The sequence below is a fragment of the Mesoplodon bidens genome (assembly GCF_964165515.1).
Source record: "Mesoplodon bidens genome assembly, chromosome: 14".
Taxonomy (NCBI): domain Eukaryota; kingdom Metazoa; phylum Chordata; class Mammalia; order Artiodactyla; family Ziphiidae; genus Mesoplodon; species Mesoplodon bidens.
The window spans coordinates 34,625,497-34,650,037 of NC_138170.1; the positions used below are offsets into that span (position 1 = coordinate 34,625,497).

At 46.7% G+C, this 24,541-nt stretch overlaps 1 protein-coding gene across 1 annotated transcript; it reads right to left on the reverse strand.

The window, feature by feature from the left end:
- Positions 1-695: 695 nt before the first annotated feature.
- On the reverse strand, positions 696-23,653 carry SLC1A4 (solute carrier family 1 member 4). The gene is made up of 8 exons (XM_081254034.1): positions 22,844-23,653; positions 12,199-12,241; positions 10,206-10,268; positions 8,357-8,523; positions 5,882-6,115; positions 4,143-4,337; positions 3,706-3,840; positions 696-1,641 (listed from the first exon to the last, which is right to left on the reverse strand). The coding sequence occupies exons 1-8, from the start codon at positions 23,368-23,370 to the stop codon at positions 1,413-1,415; spliced, it is 1,593 nt and encodes a 530-aa protein (XP_081110160.1). The 5' UTR covers positions 23,371-23,653; the 3' UTR covers positions 696-1,412.
- Between the last annotated feature and the right edge of the window lie 888 nt (positions 23,654-24,541).

The following is a 24,541-nucleotide window of genomic DNA, read 5'->3' on the forward strand; positions in this document are numbered from 1 at the left end:
CTTGATATCCAAGAAGCAAAATGCAAAATGGTCGTTTTTCACGGATTCACTCAGTTTGCCTCACCAAATCCCTCTGAGGTAGGTAAGAGGCAGGTGACATCAGCCCCATTGTACTAATGGGGTAAAGTGAGGCTCCAGGACTTGCTGCAGGTAACCCCACAGATACACACCAACAGCCACAGAGAAATAGCAGTCTAATGCCTTTTAGGTTTTCCTTTCCTATCCTGGGCAATGCTTGTTCTCTCCGTAAAGCCCCCTCCCCTAGGTTCAGCTCAAGTCAGTAAGTATCAGGTGGACCATTTAGCTTATAATTTTAAACTTTGATGTCCTGGAGGGAAAGGAAACCAAGTCTATGGAAATCAGCCAAAGCTAGGGCATCTGGGAACAGGGGTACCTCACTCTAATGAAGGGGTGGGTTTGTGGGGTTTTGAAAATATTTGTTTTTGCTGCAATGCAGCATTTTAGGGAGGGTCTAGTTGGATTAAAACCTATTGCTAGACCAGCCAGGGTCCTGAATGTGATGAACACATCACACCTCCCCAGAGGAGGGGGCCCTTCTCTGGCCTGTTGCCAAATCAGAGTGGATGGGTGTAGAACCACAGTGTTGACATAAGCCCAGGCCAGGGCTGGGGCCGGAATGGGGACGCGCGCGCGCGCGCGTGTGCGTGCATGCGTGCGTGCGTGCGTGCGTGCGTGCGTGCGTGCGTGTGTGTGTGTGTGTGTGTGTGTCCTGGCCTGATCAGGCTGCTTCCATTTCCCCTGCAGCCTGTACTCCCCCTCCTTTCTTTGACTTCAGAATGTAATTGTTTAGTGCCACTGACCAGAGACCCTAGCAGTGCTAACACCATGGAGTATTTCTAACTCGACGACCTGCAGTGCCTCCAGCCTAGTGACCCAGAAGCCAGTCACGCCGATTTGTAGACTCTCAACACCTGAGGCCCAGCTCAGCGAATTCCAGCCACGGCTATGAATTTGGGAATTTTTCCAATTACTGTGGCTCACGAGGCAATGCAACAGATGACTGCCACCCATCCAGGTCTGCCCGGAAAGCACCCAATGCTGAGCTTTCCTGGGTGCAATGAAGTAACACGTGCATTTTCCAAGCTTTAACCACCAGCTCCTATGAGCCTGTTACTCCCCGCGCCTGGCAGCTCGAGGGTGTGTTTCCAAACAGAGCTGGGGTGTACACAGTTGCACCTAGACATGGTAAGCCAAATGGTAGAGTGTCCTGGTCCTTGGGAACCAGTTCCCGCTGGGAAGCCCAATGCCTGTGCTGAGAAGTAATCCTCAAACCGGTGACTGGGCCAAAGCATTGCACGGGAGGCTAAAAGTCAGTGAAGGTGGTGCCCGGGTCTGCCGACTGGACCGATGGGGCGGGCATCCCCGGCAGGCAAGCTGGAAGCCCAGCCCCATCACAGAACTGACTCCTTGGACTCGGGGGTGCTGGCCGCAAGGCCGGTGGGGTTTGGGTGTGTCACCAAGGGTGACGTCTCCTCCTCCGACTTGCAGTTGGGGATGGCCTCCACTTTGACCTCGCTCAGCTCCTGCTCGCCTCTCTTCATCGCCTTCTGATTCAGGTGGTGGAGGATGCCTGCACCCAGGGCATCACCCTCCACGTTCACCACGGTGGTGGTGCGGTCCCTGGGGGGAAGAGAACAGGCAGGCATTACAGCCAATGCTGCCTGGAGCTACCAGGGGGCGGATGTCGCCTTGGGCTGAGCCACCAGGAAGCTGTGACACTGAGGGAGAGAAAGCTAGTAAGGGCACAGGGCCTCACTTGATGCTAAAGTGATTTTCTCCAAATACTGTTTTGTTTTTTTTTTTGCGGTACGCGGGCCTCTCACTGTTGTGGCCTCTCCCGTTGCGGAGCACAGGCTCCGGACGCGCAGGCTCAGCGGCCATGGATCACGGGCCCAGCCGCTCCACGGCATGTGGGATCCTCCCGGACCGGGGCACGAACCCGCGTCCCCTGCCTCGGCAGGCGGACTCTCAACCACTGCGCCACCAGGGAAGCCCCTCCAAATACTTTTTATGAAAGTAACAGATCCTCAAGAAAACTTGGGAAAAAGAAAAGTACAAAGGAGAAAACAAAATTCACTCTGCGCCCCCCCCCCCCGCCCCATACTCCACAACCCTGAGTGAACCAGTATTGAACTCTGGATCTGTTTCCTTCCAGAAATCTTTCCATGTATGCATTTCATGTGTGAGACACCATCGTATAAAAGTTACAGACAGCTGGGATGATCGCATAGATTCCGTCCTGGGTCCAGCTTCTCTCCCACTCACGGTTGCGCTGTGGGAACCTGCCTTCTTGGTCTCACTTTGACACTGCATCTCTACGGAATTGTAACCTCCACATGCTTTCCCTGGCTGGTGGCAAACACCATCTCACAGAGAACAGCGCTGTCCTTTCCAGAAGCTTGTCTTCCCAGACCCCCATAACCATCCCCCATCCCTGGGGCTCAGAGGAAGTATTGTGCCCATTCTGAAGAAAGGGGGAAAATGTGACCTTGCCCACAGCACTGGAGAAGCTGAGGGCTGTGGAATCAGAGGTCGCGGTGGTACAGGGCTCCTGTGACTGCAGGTCTCGCCTGGGCAGCCCGCTTGGCGCCCTGCGTCCCTCGTCCTGGCTAAGCGCCCCTTCGTGACTGTACTTCCCACGTAGAGGAAACAGTGGGGTGAGGAAGGAGGCAGGGCCCCAGACACGCAGCTCTGGTCCCCTCCAGCTCCCCGCGACACACCATCGCAGGGACTGAGTTCCCTCCCAAGTGCTCTCTGGACACGGTGGGTCTCCAAGGCACATGTCACAGTCTCACCCCCGAGGAGCTGTAGGGATTCTGAGAAGCCCCTTCAAGTCTCCAGGGCTTAAACACAAGATTGGAAACCACCATTCCCAACCACCATGGGTAGAGCCACGAGCCCAGGGCCAGGCTCCAGTGTTTAGGGTATCCCATGCCCAGCTCTGACTAGCCTGGCCAGGAGTGTCTTTCTTCCCCAGTGTTGATTAAACGCTCTCCCATGTGCCTAGAACTCTTCTATGTGCTGTGCATGTGTTAACGCATTTAGTCTCCACCATAACTCTGGTGTAGGTTCTGTTCTTATCCCCATTTGACGGATGGGCAGACCAAAGCACAGATGGTTCATATCATACAACTAGTAAATGGCAAAGCTGGGATTTGAACCCAGGTACCCGGGCTCCAGTGTTCATTTTCTTATTCACAGGCTCTACTGTCCAACATCAGTACCTCAGCGGACCTTCCCTATAAAACAGGTATTGTTTGTATCTGAGAAAGGTATCATGGGACTCAAGGAAGCAACACTCAGAAACTGTTCTGTGTCTTTATGGGAGCCCTGGTAATGGTCATCTGGATCACAGCTCCTTCCTAACTCTGCTCCTGAGCCCAAGCCATGGCATTCGCATTAGCTGGGCTCATCTTTTCTCCCCTTGCAGAAATCACTCCTTGGACGTTCCAGGCCAAGGACGATCATTCCTGAAGGCTTGCTGCTCCAATGGCTATGACCCCTATGCAGCCAACAATCTCCATAGACCCTTGGGCCCCTGGCTTTTCTGAATGTTCTGAGCAAGTTCTCAGTAATGACATGTTTTAAGTTTCTCTGCATGCCCCAGGCCAGCGGAGCGCCAAGCTTCTAGGGAGCTCATTACAGACTTTCTTTTATTCGGTGCCCTTAGGACTTGCTACTTACACAATCCAGTCCACAGCCAGGATCAGAGAGAGGTCCTGAGTGGGCAGCCCAATGGCCTCCAGGATAATGGCGATGGTGAGGACCCCTCCAGCTGGCACGCCTGCTGCTCCAACACTGGATGCTGTGGCTGTCACTCTAGGGGATGGGACAGCAGGATCAGCCATTAGCCCAGAGTGTGAGGGGGCACAGAGACATGCAGAACATGGCAGCCATGGCTTGGAAAGTGAAGACCACACAACCCTAGAGTCTGTCAGCTGTGCCCTTGAGAGAGGTTTCACTCTCTTCAAGTAATGAATTCACGCTGTTCTCAGTTTACAAATGAGACACCCGAATCATGGTGAGATTGGTATTCACAAAGTTTTTCTAAGGAAATCACAAGAAAAAGACCTCAAGGTTTGAACCAGGCCTAATGATGAAGGAAAGACCACAGAACTTACAGAATGGTGAAAATCTGCCCTGCTTTCAGCTCCACGTTGTTGAGCTGGGCAATGAACACTGCGGCCACACACTGGAAGATGGCTGCGCCGTCCATGTTCACAGTGGCCCCGATGGGGAGGATGAACCTGCTGATCCTCTTGTCTACACCATTGTTTTCTTCAATGCACTTCATCATAGAGGGAAGGGTTGCAGAGCTGGAAATGCAAACAACCAACCATGAGAATAGTCCTTCCTCGCCAGGCTAACATAGTACTCAGCTCGGACCTGGGAACAGAGCAATTGGCACCATCCTAGTTTATGGCACTCTTCCCTTGAAATAAGAGAAATATCAGAATTGTTGCAAAGTTTCTGTCACATGTGGGGTTTTGTTAACTCCCAAGGTATTCACAATTGGACTCCTTAGATTTACCTGTTTGTTTTTTTTTAACCTGGATACCCCTGTTCCAAATCTCTCAAGAACCACACATTGTCTCATGGTACAAAGTGTGCGTCTCCTCTCTTGAATGTTTTTCCTCCCAAAAAGTAAAAGGCAAACTATGATTTTTTTTTCTTTTAGACCAAGAAGCCGAGATGGCTCTGAGAGTTTAGAAAGAGTAACTGTTTTTCTAGATTACAAAGAATAAGACCCGCTCTCTCCAGTGGGCTCGGCAGATTCTGCAGGGTGTGGCTGGCACAGCTGAGAGTAGGCTTGTTTCTGCCTAAGCTGGAGACACTTACCTGCTTCATTCTTTCCCCCCACTACCTTGTCATATACATAGCCAGTCAGGATGGGAGGAAACATGCAGTAGGAAGGCAAAAACTAAATGTGTGAGTGAAACGATGTGCTGCCATCCTTTGAAAGTTTCCTTTAATGTATTTGGAAAGCCCAATTTTTGTGTGAAGGACTTCAAATAATGACAAGGTCCATCTTTTGTGCTAAATGAGATAATCCCACAATACTGTGGACTCCTAGAGAGCTGAGCATGCATCCCTCCCTCACCAGGATGCCTTGGTCTTATTTAGGAAATAATTCACCCATCCAAAGGGAGAAAGAATTGGGCAGGTATCATTCTAGAAACTTCCCTGCAGTGAGTTTTTGTTTTTAACATCTTTATTGGAGTATAATTGCTTTACAATGGTGTGTTAGTTTCTGCTTTATAACAAAGTGAATCAGCTATACATATACATATATCCCCATATCTCTTCCCTCTTGCTTCTCCCTCCCTCCCACCCTCCATCTCCCACCCCTCTAGGTGGTCACAAAGCACTGAGCTGATCTCCCTGTGCTATGCGGCTGCTTCCCACTAGCTATCTATTTTACGTTTGGTAGTGTATATATGTCCATGCCACTCTCTCACTTTGTCACAGCTTACCCTTCCCCCTCTCCGTGTCCTCAAGTCCATTCTCTAGTAGGTCTGCATCTTTAATCCCATGCAATGCGTTTTAAGTAGCCGCCTTCTTACACTTAGGCAGAGGTCTAATTAGGGTGAAGACCCACAGTTGGACTAAGTAATGGTCCAGTTGACCTCTAAGCAGCAAGAAGGAGAAGGGAATGAGGCAATCCCTCATTCTGGCAATCCTAAAAATCCACTTCCAAAGAGCTGTGGGGCTGGTAGTACAAAAAAAATCAGATGACACCAATTTAGAGTCTTCAAGAAATTAAAATATGTCAAGATGATGGTTGTGCATCCACCACAGGCTCATCTGGTTCCATATTAATACAGCTCAGAGCAGCCGAGGGCACCTGAAATCCACTTACCTGGAGCAGGTGGCAAATGCTGTTGCAAATGGTGTGAGGAGGCCCAGGAGGAACCTGAATGGGTTTTTTCTCGTGAAGACAAAATAAATAAGTGGCAGAACAATTCCTCCGTGAATAAAATGGCCCAATATAGATGTGAAGATATATTTCCCCAGGCTGGTCACCAGCACGATGATGTCCTTCATTTCCACAATCTTGCTTCCAACCAGGAACATGATGCCCACAGGTACATACCTAGGACATGAGGAAAGGGCACTGGTCAGTAAGGGTGGTGATGCTGGGGCTGAGAGATGTAGGCCTTTCCTGTCACAAAACGCAGGGACTCTCAACTAGGTGGTCTTCACCTCTCCCTAGGATGACCCTAAGGAACAGAAAAGGATGGGGTATACCGTGCCCATTTTACAGGCCACGAAACTGAGTAAAACTAACATGATTGCTCATTGTGGGTGATGGAGTCAGGACTAGGACACAGACTTCTTTCCCCTTGGATATTGTATGTTCTTAACAGCTGGATGCAACCAACCATATGGGCTCCCAAGTGGAAAGCAAGGAACTCTTCAAGAGCAAAGCCTCTGGGGCTGTGAGCTTGACTTTCAGCTTTGCTCAGGATTGTTCTGAGAACTTAGAAACACAAAAGACACCTATTTTGCAGAATTGCTGTGATACAGAATTGAGCCAAAGCTGGGTCTTTTGTGAAGTTTTAAATTCTTTGTGGTTTGGAAAACATGATTCTGTGGGAAAAAGTCATTAACAATGACCCTCTGGGAACACTCCTGGAGCGTGAAGATTTTTTTAATGGCAGGATGGGAAGAAGGAAGGGAAGAAATGAACTATGGGCGCTACAAAGAACAAAAGTCTGCTGTTTTGAATTTAATATAAATTGAGGAAGAATTTTATAACTATCGACTTTATTTGTAAATTTTAATTATATATATAATAATGTCCCATGGTTCAAATTTTAAAGGGTACAAAAGGGTGAAGTCTGCCCCCCACCTCTGTACCCAAGCACTCATCTTCCTTCCAAGGAGAAAGCCAATGTCACTGGTTTCTTGAATTTTCTTCCCAGAGATATTCTAAGCAGTATTATTTTAAAATCCCATAGTAATACATGAAAACATTCTCCTTTCAAAAAGTTAAAACATTATAGATTAGGCCAACATCTTTAGGGACCATCCTCAAGCCAGCCCCATCCTCTGATAACCACTCCTGATTCCTATGCATGCATAGGCACTTTTTGGGCAACAGATCTCTCACTGCGGTTAAGACAGTCAGCTGGGTCTGCCCTTCCAAATATCTGCTTCTGTAACTAATACATCACATTGAAGGAATGACTGTAAATTGCTTTCCAGATTGAAAACAAATGTCTTAACATACGAACATCACTTTCTTCCGCAGTTTCCTTTCATCCAACCTTTGGGAGGATTTTAGACTAAAAAAATAAGCCAGGAAAAGAACTCGACGTGATGAAAACATTTTTTCCTTTCTGAAAATACTTTTCTCCCCTGAACAACAGCAGTCATATGAAGTGTCATGTTTACAATACAGAGTCAGACTCTGGAATTTTGGGGTGAGCAAGAAAATTTGGTTAAGCAAGATAAACACCACCAGGGGAGGCTCCGAACTTGGCTTCCCACCGAATCTCAAACTTTCTTACCAAATTCCAGGCTTCTCTCCTAAAATCAGTGCAGCTGCCATCCCAATGCCATCTAAGAGAGAGACGTTCTGGGATATTATTTAAGGGTTGACAATAAGGAAGATGCTTTGTGCACAAAAGGATAAACTAGTTTCTCAGCAACGAATGGGTAGAAGCTAAAACCCACAAAGTCTGGCTTGAGTGAAACAGCAGGATAAAGCTTCTGAGGCATTGGCACTGAAATCGGTATGATTTCTGAGAAGTGGCTTTAAGAGATCTTGTCAACTTTTTCCTTGTTAGCCAGAAATCAATCTGATGGTTTTTATTAAACAATTACCCTTTCATTGATATTACATAAAGAAACATTCACATAAAGGAAAGACCATTCCAAGTTTACATATATGTACGGAGTGAAGATGGATTTACCCTCCATGTTGTAAAATACTATAGGAAGGGGCCCTTCTGAAGCTTGAAGTCTATCCTTTAAAGTGAAATGAGCCTTATTTTATACAGCAGATAGCAAATTTATGGAATTCATTGCCCCACAAGATGATATGGGCATCCCATGTGATATGGGATGGTGGTGGGGCTCATAGATAAATCCCCAATGATACAACCCAGGGGTCACTGTGGGTGACGAGGAAGTGATTGGTAACCATGACACATGCCTGTTTCTCTGAGGTCCTTCACCCCTTGTACCAAGACTGGCCTGTGGTACGTCAACCACATACAGAGCACTGGTCCAGGTGGTCCCATAGGGGTGACCTAGAACAGCTAAGTCAGGTTCTTTTCTGGATGGCAGGAGAAATGAGAGAGACAGCAGGTGGCAGGGTGACACTCACCACATGATCCATGACACCAGCACCATCGTCGCCTCATTGAGGGCATTGAAAAAACGAATGAGCTCTTCTCCTTCAGAGCCGAGTTTCTTCAGAGCCACTCCTAACACCAGGGCAAAAAGGACCAATCCTAAAATGTTCATACCTTCAATTTCAGTGCCAATGGGGATCTGTAGGATCAGAGGGGACAAAGGGTCTAAGTTTACAACAGATGAGTGAGAATTAAAGAATGCATTTGCTCGTTGTCTCTGCCAGACTGAAACACTGTGCCCGGAAGGAGGAAAGGCTCATATTTTCTTTAACCCTCAGTGATTTCACAAATCAAAGGGCAGGAAACTCAAGGAGAGATGGAGTCTGAGGATATGGAAGTCAAAACACAAAATCTTCACCTAGTAGTTAACTCTGAAAGCTGTTCAAAATGGGCCTAGGTTGAAGCAGAAAGTAGCGAGCTCATCATCACTGGATATATTCAACTAGAGGTTGGACAATCACTTCAAAGGGTTGCTTTTAAAAGAAGAGCTGATTGGTGAAAAGGTCCTTCAGATCAAGAGTCAGTGATTGTAACTTTGCCTCCTACATGTCAACAAATTCTTTGTTGCTAGGCTCTTACCATAGTCTCCTCACTGACGAATTTCAAAAAAGATGTTCAGAATCAACATGGATATTTTCAAGATGTTCTTTCCTAAATCACTGACTTAAAATGTACAGGTATAATGTATTCTGTTTTTCCAGCAGTGCTGAATCTCACTACTCTAAGCATATGTTTGAGGAACATTTTATTCCATCACAACACATTATGAAATTCTGAACAGGAAACATGTCAGCGTGGTAAAAACCGAAAGAGCATTTTTACCACCGTTCTAGTCTGAACCCTAGTCCCAGCTCTGATACTAAATAACTTCTCTGAGCTTCAGGTGCTTCATCTGCAAGATGAAGTGAAATGGACTAAACTAATAGCTTTCGACTTTTTTAAAAAAGTAGAACTTTTCCTTCAATCAAAGAAAGGCTGGTAGGACTCAGAGCCACTCAAGCCCTAAGGAGGTATACTAGGGGGTGGGGAAGGGCAAAGTCCCTCCTTCTCCCCATGGCAGCTCCATGGCTGGACTGAATAATTCTTGAGGTCCCTTGTCCCTTCCAGCTGTATAGCGTGAAGGCTGGGACTTAGCTCAGTGTCTGGTAAACAACAGGTACTCAAAAATACTTGTGAATGGGGGCTTCCCTGGTGGCGCAGTGGTCGAGAATCTGCCTGCCAATGCAGGGGACATGGGTTCGAGCCCTGATCTGGGAAGATCCCACATGCCGCGGAGCAACTAGGCCTGTGAGCCACAACTACTGAGCCTGCGCGTCTGGAGCCTGTGCTCCTTAACAAGAGAGGCCGCGACAGTGAGAGGCCCACACACCACAATGAAGAGTGGCCCCCGCTTGCCACAACTAGAGAAAGCCCTCGCACAGAAACGAAGACCCAACACAGCCAAAAATAAATAAATAAATTTATATAAAAAAAAAACTTGTGAATGAATGGTGGTTATAGTGAGTTAACGCCCCAAGACAAATTCTATGTGCAGGCATAGGTTAAATCACCTATTAATTATATTTCAGAATAGCAGAAGGGGTGTTATAAAATTATTTTTTCTAAGAAAGGGGGAAGTAGCTCCAATTCAATGAAATGGATCCACTAAACAAGGTAAATGGCCAAAGGAGCAAACCTCACCCGTGTGTTTCAAACAGCCCATTCAAACCCCAAAGTCTTCAGTCCGGCTGAGAAAAGCAGGCATCGCGTATGCTCCTTCAGTTATGAAGCATTATTTGTGCTATAAGTATTTGCCACAAGTGATCTCACAAAAAGTTTTACCTTTTCACGGGTTATGTTTCCAGTGCTTGTGTTGTGGGCCACCTCTCTATAGTCGGTTGCATACTGTGAACGAGAGAAAGAAAAACTCCCGTCAGTTCACAGCTGAAGACCACCTGGAGGAACCGAGAGGACTGCTTGCTACTCTGTCCTTCTTCATTCCAGGTCTTCTGGGCATTCCTCACTTGGCTGGCCTGACAAGGGCCTCTGAGGACTGTGCAAAAGTTACTTAAGACCAAGGCAGCATGCACTCCAGACTTCTGGTTATTTAGGAAGCCACGGAAATGGGGAGAATTTCCTATGTCCCCTGGTCGCTGGTTTGGAGAAGGTCTGCACACTTTCAAGCTGATGGTTTGATACCTCAAACAGCTTAGAGTTCATATTATTTGGGGAAACTTGGAATTCATTCCACAATGCCGAAGTACACTTTTCGATGTGTTATTTTATTTTCATTCATTTATTTATGTTCCACTATGTTCCAGAACTTAATTGAGCCTGACTGCTTTTCAGCATCTGTTTCTAATCTGCCTTCAGCCTCCACTCCCCAAAGCAAAGGCTGGAAGGCAAGACAGCATTTTCGCGCTAAGTCTTGGGAGACCACTCATCAGAGGTGAAACGTCCCTCCAACTCTGGTCATGCAGTTGACTTCACACACTTCTGCCCGACACACACCGTTGTCTCCCTGGGGCAGTATGCATTATCGTTGAGGGGACTCTGTTATAAGACACCCTTCCTGACCCTTCTAAGGACACCTGGCTTCTGAACTGTTAAGAGGAGCCCCTTAGAGGATTCAGACCCAGAGGCTTGCTTTGAACTGGCCTTTAAAGAGCTCTGGTCTCTCTCAGCTTTGACTTATCAAGCTTTCAGACGGGCAGAGATGTTCAGCTGTCCCATGATTAAGGATGGCAGGGCAAACAAAACCCACCCCACACCTTCTGTGCCAGGCACTGAAAGCCCCGCAAACCTTGTATTTTTCTCCTGGCTCATATTATACATACAAGCCACAGCTATGTTTATATGCAGGGTTTTTCTGTTTGTTTGTTTGTTTGTTTTAAAGAAAGGCTGTACGTAGAAACAGAAAAGTCTTGGCTTGAATAAGGCAATCAGTTTAGTCCATCTAATCTAGACCTTTATATTCTTTCTCTATATAAAGCATGGCTGCAGGGGAGTTACTTGAAGAATTGCTAAAATTAGGGAAAAACTGGAAACAACCATCAACAAGGGACTGGTTGAGTAAAATTATGATACTCTCATACAGTGGAATACAGCCAATAACTTATGCAGAAGGATATTTACCGACATGAGAAAATGTTAACAATAAGAGCAGGTTACAGAACAATATGTGTAGCACGTGTACATACTAACAATGTTATGTAGTATACTTATTTTAAAATCATGTGAATGTGCACATGTATAGAAAAAACATACTGGAAGAATGTATACCAAAATGTTAATGGGTAGCTCTAGGTAGTGATTATGGGCGATTTTTATTTTCTTCTACTTTTTTGCACTTTATTTTTATTTTTTGCAAGGAGCATACGTTATCCCTATAATCAGAAAAAAAGATTAAAATGTATTTTTAAAAAATTCTAGGGAATTCCTTGGTAGTCCAGTGGTTAGGATTTGGTGCTTCCACTGCAGGGGGCACAAGTTCAATCCCTGGTCAAGGAACTAATGTCCCACAAGCCACACAGTACAGCCAAAAAAAAAAAAAAAAATCTAAAATATTTAAGAGCTCCCAAAAATGTGATTTGAGGGTATTAGGTGATATGAAAAGATACTGGAACTAGTGGGATATTTTGGAAAAATTTTTGGTTTCTTGTTGTTTTGTTTGTTTTCACTCCAGGGGTATATCTATAAATTTTAGGCCAATGATACTAAGTGTTGTTAACAACACAACCCTCCCTGTTCCACCTTACCTAACTCTATAGCAGTAATTTATACATAACCCACCCCTCCCCAAAGTTTCATATTTTTAGCAAAGCATCAAGCTTACCGTACGGAAAGCTGCAACCACAAGATTTGAGGGAAACAGGTTTCTGTTGGAAAAGAAAGCATTTTGTCAGTATTCTTAAAATTCGGTATTCAAAGTGTCCACTTTAAGATGCCCATTCCTGACAGCCTGACACACAGGGTTCCCTCTTTCCCCACGTCCAGTATTTACTGCCATCTTCTGCTTGATCCAAGCACCCACTGTGCTTCGGCTGCAGGGCCCCAATAGATACTTTGAGGGCACTGATCTTTATCCTCATCTCCCTCATGGTGCCCCTGGATATTTAGGTAAGCTGTGTCCAAGGAAACTGGAATAATTGCATCACTTTCCTTTCCCCTAGAGGCTAAGCCCTAGTGCAGTGATTTTCAACGGGGAGTGGCACTGCCCACTAGTGAAATCCAAAGGAGTGTTTTGTTGTTGTAATAACTGGGGGGGCATTCCTGGAACTGGGGGGGTGTGTTCAGGGGGAAGTGCCAGGTCCCAGCCATTTGTTCTGCTAAATATCAGTCTGAATGTAAAGCTGTCCCATTAATGGTGACTCTAAACTCAGAAGCAAGCACCTAACCATTTTGGTTTAGAGCATTCGCATCCTGACATTATTTTTATTATAAATTACTCTCCTTTAGTATTTTTTCTTTTTTAAAACTTTATAGCATACTTACATTTTTATTTCTATTTTTAAAAATATATAATATCCCCTCCTACCTATTTCTCCCACTCTCCACCCCCACCTCTGGTAACCACCAAGCTGGTAGGTTTTTTATATTACAGTCAAGTCATATTGATGTTTGAAATTATGTGTGTGTAGGTAAATTCTATTTACGGATTTCATTTCAGGATGAAGGATAGTATAAATATTTGTTATAAAAGGAGAGCAGTAGAACTGATCCAGTTAAACTAGATTTTGAAACCAAAATCTATTCATGCACACAGTTTTTATTGAGGGCCTCCTTTGGATCATATATTGTACAGATGCTGGACATGATATACAAGAAAATCCCACTGATAATCCGTTTGTTCTACCCACTTCCTGTAAGAGTAAGTCTAGAAGAGTAAAAGACCATCCTTTACAATTTGTGCCAACCTTATCCACTCATTCTTACTTCTGTGGTTGAGTTGTTCATGGCACTAGAATCTCTAGGCAACTATTTACATGCATTCGGTTTCAGAGGTAGGCAGGTCTGACTGTAGCCCAGCTTGGCAAGCAGAGTCTAAGAGGCCTCCTGGTAGTCACACCTTTGTGTAATACCCTCCCCTTCAGTGTGTGTGTCATGGCGGGTGGGGAATGGGTATGACTTGCTTCTAGCCAACAGAATACAGCAAAGGTGATGGGATGTCACTTTTGTGATTTGGTTACATAAACTTGTGGCTTCCATCTTGCTAGAAGACACTCTTTATTGCTTTCTGGGCTTGCATATTTGATGAAACAAGCTGCCATATTGGAAAGACCCGTATGACAAGACATGGAGGGTGGCCTCTGGCCAACAGCCAGCTAGGAACTGAGGTTCCCAGTCCGAACCTCAAGGAACTGAATTCTGCCAACAACCACGAGTCCTCAGAAGTGACTCCTTCCCCAGTCAAGCCTTCAGATGAGACCCTAGCTGCGGCCAACACTTTGATTGCAGCCTTATAATAGACTCTGAAGCAGAAGACCCAGCTAAGCCGTGCCAGGATTCCTGATACCACAGATACTATGAGATAATAAATATGTGTGATTTTAAGCTGCTAAATTGGTGGTAATTTGTTATACAACAATAGATAATGAATACACTCACCAAAAGGGTTAACGAGACACAAAAATGACTTCATTAGAACACTCAGGAGGCTTCCATAGACAGCCAGCATCTCGAGACTGCAACACAGCCTTTCCCATCTTGCTTGTCTATGAAATCTGAATTGCTTTTAACATACTTAGAGAACACCCGCAAGTACACGCCTGTATTTAAACAGACAAAATGTGATCTTCTGTTGAATTAACCATTGCAAAATGGTGATCTTAAGTTTGATTCCTATTACAAGCATATTTACTTTAAAAGAAAGGCAGAAACAGACTAGGCATTTGTATTGACTATTCTTTAGTGTGTAGATGACTAGCAACTTACATTTGCCTCTTATTTCCATTACAAAGCACCCTTCTCAGTCTTGTAGGAGTACGTTTGGTATCTCATTTCCATTTGCTACACTAGTTAGAAGCAGAAACAGGCTCTGAGCCAAGGTTTCGCCCATTCTGCATCCACCACAGTAGTTCTCAGACTGAGCTGGCCACCTGCTTCTCCCCCTAAGAAGACAGGGAAGTTAAGGAAAGAGCTGGGTTAGAAGCCCTCTGTCTTCTCCATGGGGGATGATTTCCCCTGCAAATACTTCACATCCTTCAGGAATGAGCTGTTGACCTGCCTGGTGTCTTTAGCATAAGCAATAACCCAACACTGTCTCACCCAGAATGGACCCTAACCCAGAACTTCTAGACCAAACAGCCACTGTTTGGTCAACCTGTTTTCAGACAGTCTACAATATCTAGTCTATAAAATCCAATGGGAACAGAGGGGTATATTCAATACTAGAGTCAAAACAGTGACTCCTGACAAAAAATCAAGTTCCTAAGAACATGATGTGTTCTGGCAGTTTGTTATAAAGTTAACCATTACACTTACCATATGAACCAGAAATTCTACTCCTAGACATTTACCCAAGAGAAATGAAAATATATGTCTGCAAAAAGGACCTGTATGAATAACAGCATTATTCATAATAGCTCAAAACTGAGTTGTCCATCAACTGATGAATGGACAAATACCACTACGATAAATCCATACAATGGAATCCTACCTGGCAATAAAAAGGAATCAACCTCTAATATACACAACGTGGATAATCTCAACAACATCGTGCTGAGCAAAAGCAGCCAGACAAAGGAAAGTACATGCTGAGCGATTCCATCACCGTGAAACTCTAGAAAAAGCAAAACTAATCCATAGTGATAGAAAGCAAAACTTTCTATCCAAAACCGCCTGGGGCCAGGGATGAAGAGTGGGAATTGCTGAGAAGGGTCATGGGAGACAAAAATGTTCAGTGTCTGGATTGTGGTAGTGATTAAATGGTTTATCTATTTGTCAGAACTCATTGAACTGTACCCCTGAAATGGATGCATCTTTTGTAGGTAAATCATATCTCAAAATTGCTTAAAAAGTTAGGACAAAAGATACAGTGCTAACTGCAAAGGAGATTTGACAACCAAAAAATTACGTACATTCAATGGGATGACTGAACTCTTTTTAGATTACATAACTCAGCTCTCAAATATTGATCCTTTGGAAGGAATCGCCTGCAGGCAGTGAGTTGAACCCACGGAATCACACTCCTTTCCTTCAGTTCCCCTGGTTGCCACAGGCCAGGAGCAGGGGCAGGAGCATGTGAGGCTGCAGGAGTAAGGCAAAACATTTTTCTCTACTCTTCATGGTTTGTGCCTTTGGTGTTGTATTTAAAAAGTCATTGCCATACCAGAGGTCATTTTATGTTATCTTTCAGGAGTTTTACGGTTTTGTGTTTTACATTTAGATCTGTGATCCACTTTTTTTTCTTTTTTAAGAAGTTTTTTTTTTTAATTTATTATTTTTGGCTGCATTGGGTCTTCGTTGCTGTGCGGGGGTTTTCTCAAGTTGCGGCGAGTGGGCTTTCTGAGTTGCGGTGCGCAGGCTTCTCATTGCAGTGGCTTCTCTTGTTGCTGAGCATGGGCTCTAGGCGCGCAGGCTCAGTAGTTGTGGTGCACAGGCTTAGTTGCTCCGCGGCATGTGGAATCTTCCCAGACCAGGGATCGAACCCGTGTCCCCTGCATTGGCAGGCAGATTCTCAACCACTGAGCCCCCACGGAAGCCCTGATCTGTGATCCATTTTGAGTTAATTTCTGTGAATGGTGCAAGGGCTGTGTCTAGATTCGTTTTTTTTACGTGTGGATGTCCAGCTGTTCCAACGCCATTTGTTGAAAAGATTATTCTTGTGCCACTGTATCACCTTTGTTCTTTTGTCAAAGATCAGTTGACCATATTTACGTGGGTCTATTTCTGGGCTCTCTTCTGTTTCATTGACGTATTTGTCTATTCTTTTGCCAACACCACACTGTCTTGATTACTGTAGCTTTGTAGCAAGTCTTACAGTCAGGTGTGTCAGTCCTCTGACTTTGTTCTTCTCTCTGCACTCTTCTTATCTCTCTTTCCTTTGACTTTTAAACAAGATGCTACTGTGAACTCGGGCTTTTTCTTACTCCTGAGCTCTCCTGTATTCAGGGATGAGCTGCTCGTCATGCAAGCAGTTTTGCTCCCCCAGAGCTCTGTCTCCAGGCACTTTTCCCAGCTCCTCACATTGACAGAGTAACCATCTCGGCTTTCAAAATGAGGGACATTTGAGCTGGAAGGGATCTTGGAAATGATCAAATTCAACCCCTCATTTAGTGCCCAGAGACATCAATTTGCTATATCTACCATTCATGTTCCATACAGACCAGCACTCTCCAACAGAACTTTCTATATTTATGCTGTCCAATATGGTAGTTGTGTGGCTATTGAGCACTTGAAATATGGCTAGTGCTACTGAGGGTCTGAATTTTTTGTGGGGGGTGTGCTGTGTTGGGTCTTTGTTGTGGTGTGCGGGCTTCTCATTGCAGTGGCTTCTCTTGTTGTGGAGCACGGGCTCTAGGCGTGTGGGCTTCAGTGGTTGTGGCACACGGGCTCAGCAGTTGTGGCTCTCGGGCTCTAGAGCGCAGGCTCAGTAGTTGTGGCACATGGGCTTAGTTGCTCCGCGGCATGTGGGATTTTCCCAGACCAGGGATCCAACCCATGTCCCCTGCACTGGCAGGCGGATTCTCATCCACTGCGCCACCGGGGAAGTCCTTGAATTTTTTATTTTATTTACATTTAAACTAGTTAAATTTAAATAGCCACTTGTGGCTAGTGTTTATCATATTAGATAGTAGAGATCTGGAATTGTGAGATCCACGGTCTGGAAATCAGAAGGATCAAATGGTTTTCTCAAGCTTACCTCTGCACAGCACTCAATTTCACTGGGTATTAGGGTGCTTCTAACCATTGAGGTTCTTTATTTTATTTAAATCCTCAAATATGTGATTTTTCTGTTATTTGACCCTGAGAAATTTCCTTGAATTACATAATACCAGATATACATTAGACCAAAGTTTTTCAAACATTAGTTGGCCATGGAATCAATTTCCTGGCTCTAACCAGCATTTTATAAAAGATGTAATACATTAGACAGAGTAGAAAAGATCAGCATGTATCACACTTAAAATGTTGTTTTGTAGGACTTGTGTTTCAGATTGTATATGTGGGAGTGAAGGTGCCTGTATGTGGATATGCCATTATTTAAAATGTATTTCTCATAGTGGGTCTAAGTCAAAAACATTTGCAAAAAATGCCAAGACTGTACTACTAAATCCAGAGACCCAAGTCAGACCAAATTGGGAGAGAATGAATGGACGAGCCTTTCCGGTGCTTTAGGAACCTTTGGACACAGTACTTAAAGAAGCAGAAAAACTGGTATGAGCTCAGGCTGAAGTTATGAAAGCAGAACTTCTGTTAGTGGTACTGTGCAGACTGGTGCAGCTCACACCATGAAAAACTTCAGAAATGTTCCTTCTTCATACATCTGGTGTGTTTGTTCTTCTGATCCTATTGTCAAGGGTGGTATGCATTTCCCTGTTCCATATGAGAAGACTGTAAAACAATTTACTTTGGCTTGGTATATTTTTTCTGTTCCAAAAGTATTTCCTTTCATTTAAGTTCAAAAATTCTTTACCGAATTTATGAAAATTTCAAAGACTCTTCGGAACAGGATACGACACTCTATGTACACCTGATAAATATTTATTATCCCTAGTGCTTATTGTTACAGGTTCAGTTAACAGGAATGTGCCCCTTCAGATCTTGCTACCCCCTACAAGGCTGGGAGCAGAGGAAGGGCTGGGGGTGACGGTCTCACACTATGGAGACAGTAGGGGGTAGGGGAGTAACCTATCCTCTTTCTGAGGCCCACATCCAGTTTTAGATTCCAGCCTGAAAGGCTAAGGCTGGGACCCAGGGGTGGGGGACGTTTAAGGAAATAAAGCTAAGAGCAGCACTCATTCTCTATCAAGTAGCCCTCAGCTGTCCCTGAGAGGCTGGGACACACTAGAATATTAGCAACACACTCAAATATTAACTCATTTAATCCTCCTAACAAGTCTAGGTAGTAGCTACACTATTATTAACCTCATTTTACAGATAAGGCAACTGAGGTACAGAGAGGCTAAATGACTTGTCCATACAAGTAGTAAGTGGTAGAGCTGGATTCAAAACCAGGTAGCTGACTTCAGTGTCTGTTCTTCATCACTATCCACACTACCTCTCTGGGTTTATGTTCTTTTCTAAACTATTCAGGCATGGTGTCGAGCTAAAGAATTTTTTTTTTTAATATTCTAAGCTGCCATTTTTAGTGACTAGTTAGGCTGAGAAACCTCCATTAATTTGGATCCATGTTAGATTCGCTAAGAGTCTTCATCTTGCCTACAGGTTTCTTCGCACCTACTGAAGAAATGTGTTCTTTGCAGCCTGAGAGGCATCATATTCACCCAGTTCTCGGGAAGGAAGGTAAGTCCCTTAGCACCACCCTGTGTGAAGGGAAAGGCTCCAAGCACTGTCCACTGTTGAGAAAATGAGCACAAGAAAAGCAATAAAGTCTAGAAGACTGGGCGACATGCAAAATCTCAGTTGTCTTTACCAGGCACATGGTAGCCCCTTCTGCAAGACAGTGGCCCAGGACCATTCTTCTGGCTGCCAGTGCAGACAGTGTCCCGGGCCCAGGAGCTACCTGCCTCATTGGCAGATAAGCCTCTGGTTTTCCATTTGAAAACCACAAATATTATCACTCAGAGGAATGTCTGAGGTCAGTTGCCTGAATCCTTTCCATTGACAGGTGAAGAAAACTGAGGTCAACTTTGGAGACCAGACACGTGTCATGCAGGGGAAAAAGAAACTGAGATGTCAGGAAGAATATGTGGGGATTTCTGCCCCATTTCAGCATGGAAGGCTCTTCTGTGTTTAGTTTTGATTTTCTCCATTTTCCAAATTTCCTACAGTGTTGATTATATTAGTTCAAAACATAGTCACTGTTCACCTTTTTCTCCAGGCTCCATGTGATTCCCAATATACCTAAAGGCTACATTAGCTTCAAGTCATCTTGAGGTCTCAAACATCTTTTTCTTCCCACTCACTCTCATTTATTTCAGACTATGAAGAGAGAGCCATCCCCATTAACTCATGTGAACCAAAAAAACACAACTGTTCTGTAATCTTGCCCCATTTATAACATGAGCAAGCATCTACTGGGTCAGCCCTATTCTTAGAGCTTTACAGACATAACTCATTTAACCCTCACCACGATCCTGGGAGGCAGGCACTCTCATCATCCCCATTATAAAGATGAGGAAGCCAAGGCACAGAAAGGTATGGACATGTCCTAGGACCCACAGTCAGTAAGCGTTGTTAGGGACCAAGAAGTTCCACAATGACTGGGTTCCTGAAGACCTGCTTAGAAGTCACTTTGGGTCACACCCAGTACTGAGTCCCGTACTCTTCCAGGTTCCAAAGCATGGCGCTTGGGCTGCTCAAGAGGAGACCATGACTTTCCCACCTGCCAGTTGCTGTCCACTGTCCTTTCTCAGCTCGCAAAGGGCCTGCTCTAGCCTCACCCCCATGCCCCAGTCTGCTATGCTATTTCTAATACATTGTGTTGGGAAATCAAACCACTTGGCAACGGCATTCTGAATTTCCTAAAAGGCATAATCAGTGTCTGTTAGCTTCATTTCTCTCTGACTTGTAGTTCCATCTTGAAAAACTAAATTAGAAATCATGGCAGAGAGAGGCAGTGGGAGTTTGGGGGCACTCCACGATCTGGAAAGGTCGTGGACTTGAGCAAAGCCTTGGCGGCAGCTGCAATCAGTCACCTGAGACTTACCCCACTCCTTCCAGGCGTTTAAGTTCTAGGCAGTTACCAGGGGCAGGCCTGCGGGATCATCGAGGTGTTTGCCCACAGAATCTCATATTCACTCACTTGCCCACAGGCAGAAAGGACTGCGCCCTGCCTTTGCCAGGGAACATGCCTGGAGTCACATAAAATTGGCATCCATAAAATTGCAAATTGGCATCCATAAAATTTTATGAAACCATAAAATTGGTTTCTTTGATGGAAGCAATTTTAAAATGTTTACCCAGAGAGTCCCCAGACCCAGGAAGCATTTCCACGTGGCTCAGGACTCCATTTCTCCTCAAAAGCTGCTCAATGAGAGTCAAATCCAACCTGCACAGTCACTTTCCTTCCCTGAAGAGGCTCAACTCCTTTGCTTACAAGAAGTGAGCGTCTGCCCCGAGCCGACTATACCCTTACCTGGTACACTTACATGCGCATCAGAGCAAACATTTCGGAGATGGGACTAGGCCACCAGCATGGCCTCATTTCTATGGCATGTTGACTTGGGGAAGGGAAGAGTGGGAGAAATAGAGCCCTGAACCATGGGGCATGAGACCCATAGTTCTTCTAATCTCTCTTTCGACAAACCACTCTGTGTCCTTGAGCAAATCACTTAATCTCTGTCTCAGTTTCCCCATACCACCTTCCCTACCTCTATCCATGACCTGCTGGATTAAAGAAGTTTGGCCCTTGGAAGCATTATGAAACACTACCTACCCCCAACAAGCTACGACAAATGTTCTCTTGGTCCTTCCCTGTATTTGTGGCCCGAGTCACTGAACGTCTGTACTTACACTGACCACTAAGCCGTAAGGATGGGTCATTCACTTCAGAAGCAGGAGCTGAAGGGGTTTGTATCTAAAACTAGAAAACCATGATCAGGAAATAAGTCCCTTCTGGGGCTGGTAGAATAAGGTAACCCCTCCTTCACTCCCACCCCCGTCTCGTTTCTTGGCCATTGCCTCTCTCGGAGATAAAAGAATGCTATTAGCGTCTCTATGGGGTACCACCAGCAGGTCAGAGCATCCACACTCCGAGCCACTAATCCCCGCAAAAACGACTCCCTTAACCCCATAACCTTCCTCCCTGACTGATATGCTGAAGGTAATAAGCCAAAGGTACTCTCACCCTCAGTAGACTTTTTCAGTACCCACTTAAAAGTTAGTCCTCAAACCTTAAGGAACTTTAAAGACTCCAAATATCAAGCTGCTAGACACTAGACAAACGCTGTAGCTCATCAAAGTTCTAATAGGCCACCTCCACCTGTCTTTTTGGTAAGAAGTTTTGTAAGGACTTTCTGGTCCCCCTCATCAGAGAGGTTTTGCTTTTTGATTTTTTCAATGTAAATTCCTTTGGGTTTTTTTTTGTTGTTGTTGTTGTAGTTTTATTTATTTGGTTGCACCACACAGCATGTGGGATCTTAGTTCCCTGGCCAGGAATTGAACCCGTGTCCCCTGCAGTGGAAGCGCAGAGCCCTAACCACTGGACTGCCAGGGAATTCCTGTTGTAATTAAATGAACACTCTCAATCTTAAGTGGCAGACAGTCATCACATTTTCCAGAAGGAGAAACAGAAACAGCAGGGAGTCAAGTCACTTTGCCCAGAGTTTGCTGTTTTTCACAGCCTCAGCAATGAGGAGCTTTGCTTCGGTGACTCAAGACAAAACATATGTCCAAGGCTCTGAATCCAGAATTATTGGAAATCTGGAGGGGGAGCCAGCTGAGGTCCTCACTCAGCTGAACCTGGCCATGTCAGTAAATGCCTCTAGGCTGCAGTTTTCCCATCTGTGAACTCTGGGCTAATGGAGAAACCAAAAGAGGCTGAGGCTTTGGCCAATCCACAAAAACTACACTACATCTCAAGGGATGAAATGCAACTTCTAAGAGTCACAAAAAGCAGGCAAAGCTAAGTGAAGATGCTTCTTTCTCTCTCCTCTCTAGAATTCACATCTTCCCACAAATAAAGCCCCTTGAAACTCATAATACTCTACAATGTTCCTGACTATGGGGATTGACAGCAACCTGTCCCAAGTTCCCAGGAGAGGCATGTTTCTGGGCAATGAGCCCTGCACAACTAACTCCAGCCTTGTTATCCTTGGGTCCACTGACAACTCTTCAAAAAATTGCCAGCTTCCTACCAGCCAAAGGGCTGAAACAGAGGCCATAGATTACAGGCGAGAATGGTCCAACAGGCAAAATTTAACCAATGCTCCCAGAAGCTTTTGGGCACCGTTTGGGGAGAAAATTGGGTGAGGACATTGGGGCGTGGTTGGAACGTTTTCCCTAGTTAAGGCAGCCAGAGAGCATAAGGAGTAAAGTACAGGTGAGACCGCTGCCTCTTCCCTAACACACTCCCACCTAACGGTAGGACTGGTTCTTGCTAAAAGATGCAGTACCGATCCTTGAGAATGTCAGGTGCGCCCCGGCTGACGTCTGCAAAGGTGTGGTCAATATGCAAAGCCTCCAGACGTTATTTTGATATTTAAAAAATGTTAAGAGCCACCAGCAGCCAGTTAAGAATGAACTCTTAGGAGTATATGAGGGTGTATGAGTATGAACTAGAGTGCATTAGAGAGCTGGCGTCTCCCACTGAGCACTCGGCGAGGTGTTGGCTGGCGGGGAAGGGAGGACGTTACCTGGCCAGGTCGAGGAATGAGTCCACTGTCTCTTTGGGGACCGGTGGGGGCCCCGTCTCCTCCAGACCCAGGTCGCTGGACTGAAGGGTCTGCGCGCCAGATCCAGGCTTGATGATGAACGCCAAAGCGACTGCGAGAGCCGAGGCGCCTAGTGTGGTGAGGCCGAAGTAGGCTATGGCGATGCCGCCCAGGCGCCCGAGAGAGCTGGCGTCAAGGGAGGCGGCGCCCGATACCAGGCTGCAGACCACCAGCGGCAGGATGATCATGCGGAGCATGCGGAGCAGCATCTCTCCAGGAAAGGCCAGGTAGGCGACCTGTGTGCGGTTCAGCTTGAGCCCACGCAGCGCCGCGCCCAGGCCGGCACCCGCCACCACTCCGGACACTGTGAGCAGCACCAGCGCGTGGCGCCGTAGGAAGCCAGCGCAGCGCCGCGCGCGTCCGGCCGTGCTCCCCTGAGCGCCAGGCCCCGCTGCAGGCCCCGCCTGGGCGCTGTCTAGGTAGCCGTTGGTCTCGCTGCTCTTCTCCATGGCGCTACCCGCGGCTCCGAGCTGGAGGAGGCGGGGGACTGGGGCTCCGGAAAAATACGCGGCTCTCAATGAATGGATCAGGCGGAGCTGCCGAGGTCCGCTAGCTGTGCCTAGCGGGTTCTGGGAGCTAGCCCGCGGGGCTCTCCCGGTCTTGGCCCTGGAGCAGGTGCGGGGAGGGCCAGGAGAGACGCGGGAGAGCGGGCTGGAGCCCCGGGGTGAGTGGATCGCGCCGCGCCCAGTCCTGCACGGCGGCCACGGGCCGAAGATGATGTAATGAGGGAGCTCGCAGTTGCGGAGGAGAGGGGGAGCTCTGAGAGACCTGGGCCGGCCCCCTTCACACCCACCGCCCCGCCCCCTCGGCTCCGGCCAATCAGCGCCCGAGAGTCTCCTCCGCGAGCCCCTCGCCCGGCTCCTGGCCACCGGCGCGGGGGGAGGGGCGGCCCGGCCGGGGACGCCTACTGAGGCGGCTGGGGTGCGGGTGTAGCCGGCTAGTCCCGGCGCCCGCAGGCTAGGAGGCCCCGCTAACCGAGGCCCGCTCCCGGCGACCGCGGGGGGGCGGGGCCTGAGGGACAGCCAGGGCTCGTTGGCACCTGCCGGGGCCGCTCGGGCCGGCCGGGGTCTGGGCCCTCGGGGTCAGAGGGTCGGGGACAATGTGGAACGCAGTGACGTTCCTTGTCCTGGGGGTTGGGAGCGGGGAGGGGTTGCCAACAAGGTTGGTGCTGTCGCCCCCGCGCGGCCCGTTTTCCGCCGCAGAGCCCGCCCGCCCGCCTGCCTCTCCTAGGAAGGGTCCTCGCGTGAGGGGATCTTGGGCGCGCTCCTAGCGCGTGGCTTGGGGCCGCCGGGATAGGCCCTGGGTCGCCAGGCAGCTGTCTGCGGTATGTGAGCTGAAGACCAAAACTCTTAGAGAAGAAACAGAGCTCTTACCACCACTTCCAGTCGCGTTTCTACCTTGTAACGTCAGCTGAAACACACAAGCCACTGGGTTTTAAGCTTTTCCATCCCCTGGGCCCCAGCCATCGTATGAAAATAGTGCAGACAGCGGTTTAGCCAGCCTGAATAGATGGTTCCTTAGAAAATTCCCTGACGGTCCAGTGGTTAGGCCTCCGAGCTTTCACTGCTGAGGGCTTGGGTTTGGTCGGGGAACTAAGATCCCACAAGCCGCGTGTCTTGG